General features: G+C 40.1%; 1 protein-coding gene across 1 annotated transcript; it reads left to right on the top strand.

Moving 5' to 3' along the window:
* Positions 1–3,141: 3,141 nt before the first annotated feature.
* Positions 3,142–4,619, top strand: LOC114358493 (uncharacterized protein K02A2.6-like). The gene has a single exon (XM_028312469.1). The coding sequence runs from the start codon at positions 3,420–3,422 to the stop codon at positions 4,353–4,355; it is 936 nt and encodes a 311-aa protein (XP_028168270.1). The 5' UTR covers positions 3,142–3,419; the 3' UTR covers positions 4,356–4,619.
* Positions 4,620–9,449: the final 4,830 nt, after the last annotated feature.

Below are 9,449 nucleotides of genomic sequence, written 5' to 3'. Positions count from 1 at the left end.
CATATACCCTATTTTTGATGATTTGCAGTCTGACATCGAGATGCTTACGGAGGATTCCGACGCTGAAATGAAGGAACGCGAGCAGTTTGAAGACCAGTACCACAAGCTGGCCGCGGCCGCGCGGGGCTTGCTCAGCGCGCGTCGCTGCCAGCAGCGCGATAACGGTTCCGTTTCGAGCAACGATGATGTTCAGGCGAGTAATTCTCACTTACATAATTGCGTTCAACTGCCTAAAATTGACTTGCCCATTTTCCATGGTAATTATCAGCACTGGCTTAAGTTTAGAGACACCTTTATTTCTTTAATACACTCTAGACAAGATATGGATAACATAAANAACTTTTGTTCATTTTCTGCCTCTTTCTCCAATTCTGGCAAACGATACCTGACTGTTTTTACTATTTTCTTGCATTTCGTCACCAGACTTAAAACTTCGGATGTTTTTTTATTCTATCAACCGTAACTAAGTTATGGAGAGCGTGCCCTAGGCAAAGATCATCATCATCATCATTTCAGCCACAGGACGTCCACTGCTGAACATAGGCCTCCCCCATTGACTTCCACATCGCTCGGTTGGTAGCGGCCTGCATCCAGCGCCTTCCTGCTACCTTCATCAGGTCGTCGGTCCACCTTGTGGGTGGACGTCCCACGCTGCGTTTTCCGGTACGTGGCCTCCATTCCAGAACCTTGCTGCCCCATCGGCCGTCAGTTCTGCGTACTATGTGCCCTGCCCACTGCCACTTCAGCTTGCTGATCCGTCGGGCTATGTCAGCGACTTTAGTTCGTTTACGGATGTCCTCATTTCTGATTCGATCTCGTAAAGGGACACCGAGCATAGCCCTCTCCATAGCACGCTATGCAACTTTGAGCTTCTGTATAAGGCCTATATTGAGGGGCCACGTTTCCGAGCCATAAGTCATCACAGGTAACACACATTGGTTGTAGACTTTCGTCTTCAGGCACTGGGGTATTTTGGACGAAAAGATGTTGCGTTGTTTCCTGAAAGCTGCCCAGCCGAGTTGGATTCGACGATTAACCTCCTTCTCGAAGTTGGACCTACCTAGCTGAATCGTTTGTCCGAGGTAGACATACTTGTCAACAATCTCAAGAATCGAGCTCCCAACCGACACCGGGTAGGGCCGAGGGCGCAACGCAACATGGACGTTCGACATAAGCTTCGTTTTGTCCATGTTCATCCGAAGGCCTACCTGTTGGGAAACTCGATTAAGGTCTTCGAGCATGGTGCCGAGGTCCTCCAGCGATTCTGCCATGACCACGATATCGTCGGCAAACCGAAGGTGAGTGATGTACTCGCCGTTAACGTTTATGCCGTATCCTTTCCATTCCAGGAGTTTGAAAGCGTCATCCAATGCCGCGGTGAAGAGTTTCGGCAGTGTTGCCAGAAGGTTACTTTTGTAACCTTTTAGGTTACTTTTGAACTGCATTGGTTACTTTTAGGTTATACACTAATGAAAAGGTTACTTTTAGGTGATTTTCCAGAAATTGTAGAATTAACTTTTACAGGTTATTCAGTAAAAAATATTAATAGTGNTGCTCTAGAAGGTCTGTAATATTGGAAATTTTATTTATGTCTTACATGTTCCCATCAGGAGAAAATCGACTAAATAAACATTGGGCAATCATTCTAGACATGCGGGAGCATGTTAAGCCTAGTTCCAGGGAGGGGACTGCACCGTGCGTATATTTAGACGAACCACTTTGAGCCACTTTTGACTCCTCATCACTCAAAAAGTACTGTGCATTAACACTTCAAATTTGATTCATGTGTTGAGACTTGCAAGATATACATCAGTTTCAAATTTCACAAATATCCCTCAAACGGTTCTTTAGGTATTGACGTCCAAAAATCTACATGTTTGATCTATAGACCAAATTCTAACCACTTCCAGATGACATCGAAGGTTCAAATTTGGCATCCAGAAAGGTAGTTATGTAAATACAAAGGAACAAATAAAAAACCAGTAAATTTTAACATTTCACATGTTATAGATATATGTTAGTGTTCTAAATGTCGATTTTTGAACGTCAATACCTAAATAACCGTTTGAGGTATATTTATGAAATTTGAAGCTGATGTTTATCTTAAAAGTCTCAACACATGAGCCAAATTTGAAGTGTTAATGCACAGTAGTTTTTGAATGATAAGGAGTCAAAAGTGGCTCTAATTGGTTCGTCTAAATTNATTGTTGCAAATACCAAGGTGGGACAAAAATGACCCAGTGGCGCTTCTAGGTAAAACCGATTTTAATTTTTTTTCTAATAATGTTATATTATCAAAAATATTAAAAAATGATAAAATTCAATAAATCAGGAAAAGTCAAAAAGTTTCACGGACTTTCGTTGAAAAATAAAAAAGTTAGAGACGATCAAACTCGCGAGTGGGACAAAAATGGGACGGCGGCCTTTCTAGTGTTAAAATGTGTTTATGCAATTATTGATAGACGCCCTTATTGAATTGATATTGGAAGTCAGAAAAAGACTCCAATTGTGAAGGCGTCCTGAAAAGAAGCCGTTGATTTATTTCGCTCAGTGCATCTGACAGTCAATGTTATGACGATTAATTTATTTTAATTTGTCCTGAAAGAACGACCACCGAAGCGGTGGTGTTTATTCTCAATTCGAATAAAATAAATGGTCCTTAGTTGCCGCTGAAGTTTTAATAGAAAATTAGAAGGGCGAAAGAAGGATAGAGTGAATATAAAATATGTCATCACCTAGAAATATGACTATTCCTAGTTTTTGATCCATTCCCCGCTGTGATTCCTGTTTTCGTCATTATTAACTATAGCCAGTAAATTAGTAAAATCTAAGAAACAAAAATCAAGTTAATCCCAGAGTACCGATGCTTCTTTCGTCACTTTCATTGAATTCTGAACAATGAGTGGCATTTGTTATCTTTTACAATTTGTTCTAAATGATTTATTAAATTATACAGTCCGTTTTTCAGTTTTATCTCCTCTCCACTGCGGAAAGCACAAAAAAAGGCATTTACTTCTGTAATCTGTGTGTTTATCTGGCAGCTTTCATCTGATCCTTTTGACCTTTCCCCCCTTACTCCTGCTCATTTCTTAATTGGACGATCACTCATATCCATACCGCATCCGCAAATCATCNCCCCATTCTTAGACTCTAACGATATTATTCGTGTCGGCGGTCGCCTGAATAATTCCCCCTATACTTATGATGTTAAGCATCCTATTTTGCTTTGTAGTAAGCATCATTTTACTACAATTCTTTTTGATTATTTTCATAAAAAATATATACACGCAGGCCCCCAACTCTTACTTGCAAATATTAGACAGAATTATTGGCCGTTGGGTGGCCGCAACTTGTCAAAAAAATGTGTTCATAAATGCGTTCGGTGCTGTAGGTATAGAGCCAAAACTATTCAGCCTATTATGGGTCAATTGCCATCGTCTCGCACCGAACTAGAGTACCCATTCTTACATTGTAGTGTTGACTACGCTGGGCCAGTTCTGATAGCCGATCGGAAAGGGAGAGGTTGCAAACTCATTAAGTCATTTTTAGCCATATTTGTTTGCAATTCAGTTAAAGCCATACACATCGAGCTCGTTACGGCTCTGTCGAGTGAAGCTTACTTAGCCGCTTTAAATCGTTTTGTGTCACGTCGTGGCAAGCCTCAAAGCATCACGTCTGACAATGGAACTAATTTTGTTGGTACTTACAATGATCTTTCAAAATTCTTAATTCAGTCCGATGTTGAGGGCGTAATAGCTCAGGAGGGTATTGACTTCAAGTTTGTTCCAGCGTACAGTCCCCACTTTAACGGCTTGGCAGAGTCAGCTGTTCGTTCCACGAAGCACCACCTTAAGCGGCTGTTAGACGTCACTCACCTTACTTACGAGGAAATGTCTACGTGCCTCACGCAAGTTGAGGCTATTCTTAATTCACGTCCCTTGACCCAGCTTTCATCTGATCCTTTTGACCTTTCCCCCCTTACTCCTGCTCATTTCTTAATTGGACGATCACTCATATCCATACCGCATCCGCAAATCATAGACGATCACATAACTCGCCTTGACCGCTACAAAAGAATCGAGCACATCAAACAGCATTTTTGGCAACGCTTCTCGCTGGAGTACGTTAGTCAGCTGCAACAAAAGCTCAAGTGGCAAGACTCTAGGAGCGAGATAAAACTCGGCTCCCTTGTTCTCATTAAGGACCGTACTCTTCCTCCCCTGCTATGGTCGTTAGGAAGGGTAATCGCAACCTACCCTGGGAGTGATGGAATCGTCAGAGTCGCCGAGTTGAGGACAAAAAGAGGAACCATCCGAAGGGCCTTTAATAACATCTGCCCTCTTCCAGAACTTTGAAGCCTTCTTCAGCAGCCTTCAACCCGGGGAGCATGTCGCGGACCGGTCTTGACGCACGGGAGGAGACGTGCGGGAGGAATCCCACCACCACGAGCAGCGCGCCGTCCGCCGAGCGCGCCACATTCGCTTGGGCCCCCAACCATACATAGCACGTACTACTCGATCGGACCTCCAACTCGCGATCGCCATTTTGTATCACCACGTCGTAGTTTAATACTTAAACCTAATTGTAAACGGCTATTAAACCAGCCTTATCGAAATACAGTCCACTCTTTCATTTAAGTTCCCAGTAGGACCCTTTTCAAATATCGTTAGTCTTTTGTTTTTTCTAGCATCTTGACTCGAATACGACTCGATTTTGTAATTTATTGCCTCTTCCCGTTTTACTGCTTAACACAAAATAATAATGTAGGTACTTCAGTATTACATATCTACGAAACTACAAAGCTCGGATATATAGGTATACAAAATGATTTTGCGATGGGCTCAAAATCAGGTAGGTAATATTGAGCCACATATTTTTCATTTTCATTTCATTTGTTTACTTCTGTTCAAAGTTAATAAGCGTTCTCATTTCCTTTCTATTTTGTCAACTCATGATTACATTCGATTTATGCCACATGATTACATGCGACAGAACACTAAACTGAGTAGATATTAGGGTAAATAAACATAATATTATAGGAGATACTCCTAAAATTGCTTAAAATATACAGCAACTCTACCCCCGTTTGTATGCCGCCAGCCGTTCCCGGCACAACTCCGCTGCGCTTCAGAAGTTTCAAATGTATCTCGGCTCAACAAAAACTTGTCTCCAAACTATACGGGATAAACGAAAATAGAATTTCATTTTATTTTAAAGTTTACGGTAGTTCTCACCTCCTTTTTATCCAAGTGCGCAAGGGAGGGTTAAGTATTTATTGTCAGTATGTCTGTTCCTTTGGCGCTAAATTTTGTTGATTCTTATCAATCGAAAAAGGTAGTTTAGACAGGCCTCTCATTCGGTGGACTGACGATGACAATCGGTGAAGGTTGCGAAAAGCACTTGGATGCGGGCAGCGCAGGACCGGTCGTTGTAGAATTCCTTGGGGGAGGCCTTTGTCCAGCAGTGGACGTCTTTTGGCTGAAATGATGATGACTATGATGACCTGGATGACCTGACACCAGCAGCCCAATCCTCGTCGTTCGTTTCAGCCAAATGACGTCCACTGCTGGACAAAGACCTCCCTCAAGATTTTCCACAATGAACGGTCCTGCGCTGCCCGCATCCAGGCTCTTCCCGCGACCTTCACCAGATCGTCGGTCCACCAGTAGGAGGCCTGCCAACTGCCAATCCTCTTACCTATCTATAAACTATTTGACCTCGATTTGAAAAAATAAAACTAAAGAATATTTCAAACTAAGTCTCGTTAGTCACTCGAAATTAAAATTATGTCAACTCGCTCAAAAGGTTTTTCTTTATTAAAAGCGACTTAAATACTAAGTGCTAAATATTAAAAATCTCTCATATTTGACATAAACCCTTCAACATTGTTTGCGCCTCAGACTAGCGGATCAGGTTCAGCTGGGATAGGTAGTACTCGTACTCAATGAATAATTTTATATTTGAATTTAGACTATAACGTTTATTTGACGTTTACAATGGCAATCGAATGATATTTAACAAGTTAGGTAATGAAGTAAGTAGACGAAATTTATGTCATCGCGTTTTATACATGGAGGACAGCGCCATCTATCGGAGTACCGAAGAACTGTGCGGCACCGGTCGATGTATGTCTTGCTTAATCTGTGACGTGTCGTTTCTCCTCCAGTTGCCGCTGGATGGCGTTAGTGTTAACAACATTATCGTAAAACCTCTTGGCACTTAGCACTAAGTAATTGATTCTACGAAGCGCCGAAGGTAAGTTTACTCAAGTGTCTGATGGAAAATGTATAACCCTGTTTAACCGAGATGTACTTATAGTCTGGTCTAGATTGATGCTAAGAATTTGGTGGAGCAGCATCTGCCAAGACTAATTTATTAATGGTAAGTAGCAGTAACGTAACAAGTAGGTATACATTATACATATACCTATTGTATTACTCATCGATATACAATGTACTACGCAGATTTCGCGATACACTCGCTTTTTTTCAACTGAAAGTTACTTTACTGCAACTTTGCCATTTTGGTTGCCGAGAAACTATGTAGGTACATATAAGCGAAATAGAGCTGCATATTTTAATAGTAATTTAATGTTATTAAATTATTAGTGACATTTACAGACACATTGTAGCACGCTTTTAAATACTCGGACAAAAAATGCTTGCGCAGTCACGTTCCATATCATTTTGTGGCCCATAAGCGATGTAGATATATTTCCATAATGATAATTATAGAAAATCATTCACCAAAGCTTTAGAAATTCTACAAACTGTTATTTATTTTGTGCGGTAAAAGTATCTCTATTACAGATTACGGTTCCCAACATAGCCTAATATAAAGTAGAGTCACCTGAAACACTATTAAAACTGTGGGGAAAGCATTGGAAAATGCAGAAATGAAAAATCTGCATTCGCTCGCAATGTAGAATCAAACGGAATCGCTAATGGTCCTAATAATTCGATTTTTAATGGACAGATTTATTTTACCGTTGAGGATAGCTTTTAAAAGGTTTTGTCTTTGCATGCTCTTTTAAATGATTTTGTTATTGTGTACTGTATACTAGGTACGAGTAGACTTCTAAATATACATATAGTATAACTCAAAGGTGACTGACTGACTGATAAAGTGATCTATCAACGCACAGCCCAAACCACTGGACGGATCGGGCTGAAATTTGGTATGTAGGTAGATGTTATGACGTAGGCATCCGCTAAGAAAGGATTTTACGAAGCTCCACCCCTAAGGGGGTAAAACGGGATCCACGCGTACAAAGTCGCGGGCAGTCGCTAGTAAAAGATAAAATACTGTTTTCATTCAAATACCCACACACTCAGCAAGCATTAGATACCCAAACACATTAACGACTTACGTAAATCCGTAGCGAATTCATTAACAAATACCTAACAAGGCACACAAAAGATTCATGGACCCAAATGGCAAAGAGAGCTCTAGTTAGGTTTTGTTTTTGTTTCGGATTAGCCTGATTGTCCATTAGACCTAGGTATTTGGGACGAACATTTAGGAGGGAAGTCTAAATGTAATTAAAGTGAGTCGATTCTTTGTGGCCACAGTGTAGGGAAACAGTATTATGAGTTAAAACGCCAAAAATAACTTTAAAGTACATTATCATCATTTCAGTCATAGGACGTCCACTGCAGAACATAGGCCTCCCCCAATGATTTACATAATGACCGGTTGGTATGGGCCTGCATCCAGAGCCTTCCTGCCCTTTCTGCTACCTTTATGAGGTCGTCGGTTCACCTTGCGGGTGGACGTAAAAAGTAAAAGCTACTTAAAATCATGATCACAAATTAGCAAAAATAAGTTCTAAAAAAGTATACTCTCTCTGTCTCTATCTATACAGGGTGTTAGGTAAATGGGTATAGGAGCCGACACTAGCCCATGTTAACATGGACATATAAATGGTATGGTGAAGTCAGAAATTTGATGTCATCATTTAATTTTTTTTTATTTACATACAAAATTAATTTTATAAAATCCGATTTGTACGAAAATTTAAATAATTAAAATGAAGATATCAATTTTCTGACTTCACCATACCATTTATATGCCCATGTTAACATGGGCTAGTGTCGGCTCATATACCCATTTACCTAACACCCTGTATAACTCTCTCTCTCCTCATTGCTCGTTATCTTTGATAAGTAACAGTCGCACCAATCTAGATATTGTAAAATAACATCTAATCATTCGTTCGTTTCAGCCCAATTACGTCCACTGCTGGACAATGCCCTACCCGCATCCAGGCACTTCCCGCGACCTTCACCAGATCGTGGTTTCACCTAGTGGGAGGCCTGCCCACACAACGTCTTCGATATCTTTACCAATAAATAAGTAAAAATCGTATTTTCTTGGTATTTTGTCGTCTGAAAAAAGTTTTGTATTTTAGTACTCATTAAGATAGAAAAACTACGTAAATTTTTCTTCGATAAGAAGCAACTTACTCTTATTTCTATTGTATTGTAATAACGTACTCTCAAAGCAGAATTCGCCTAGAATTTTTCGAACTAAAGCGTATCGGTATACGCCCAGTGACATAGTTACGAATGAAATGCAAATATTTCATTGGAAAATAAAGGTTTGTTTGCTTTGTTTTGAAGTCTGTTTCAACATGAATCTCTGTGTTTTGTTACTTGGAAATGTTGATTAAATCAATGGTATTGGAAGAACGCATGTTTGTTTTATACTTTTTAGTAGCTATCTTCTTTTTATATCGTGTGTGTAAATTACAGCTCATATTTATAGAATCTACGAGCCGTAATGAGAGATTTAAATAACTCTAAATTCAAGATGCATTTCGAATCACAGCTCAACTTGCTTTCTGAAGCACGAAATCTTTTTATCACACTTCTATCTAACTAAATGATATTTAATCGGATGTTTCAAGCTTACCATATCTAAACTAGGAACAATAATTCCCATCAGGAAATTGAATCCGGGACTTCTAAATTAGGTACGTAAATTCGTCTCGGTACCAAGCCAAGGTCTTTACTATGCTTTACATACCCCCACATTGATGAATTGATTTCGTATCAGACAGTAGCGGGCATTGGACTTGATGTTCCTGAATTGATCATCATCATCATTTCAGCTACAGGACGTCCACAGCTGAACATTAAGCCTCCAATGATTCCCAGATTGGCCGGTTAGTAACGGCCTGCATCTAGCGCCTTCCTGCCAAAAAATACAATGAATAGTTGCGAAAGAACTCCACCACTATCACCCTCGAACGAAATAGTGAGTAAGTTTCTTGCGCTGCTTCTTCTCAGCACTGGCCCATTTATTGTCCTGAAGCAGTGGTATGGTTAATACTGGGACGTGTAAAAGTAGAATAGAATACAATATTGTTTATTTGGCACAATACACAATACATTCAATACAATCATAGAAAGAACAAAAAAGAACAAAAAAGAAAAATAAAATAGATT

This window comes from Ostrinia furnacalis, unplaced genomic scaffold (genome assembly GCF_004193835.3).
Source record: "Ostrinia furnacalis isolate ACB-3 unplaced genomic scaffold, ASM419383v2 OfSCF3961, whole genome shotgun sequence".
NCBI classification, from domain to species: Eukaryota; Metazoa; Arthropoda; class Insecta; order Lepidoptera; family Crambidae; genus Ostrinia; species Ostrinia furnacalis.
Note: the sequence above shows the minus strand (reverse complement) of the source record. Positions and strands in the feature narration are given on the sequence as shown.

Coding starts and splice junctions, on each gene's coding strand:
- LOC114358493 (XM_028312469.1), top strand. CDS start 3,420: ATGGGTCAATTGCCATCGTCTCGCACCGAACTAGAGTACCCATTCTTA.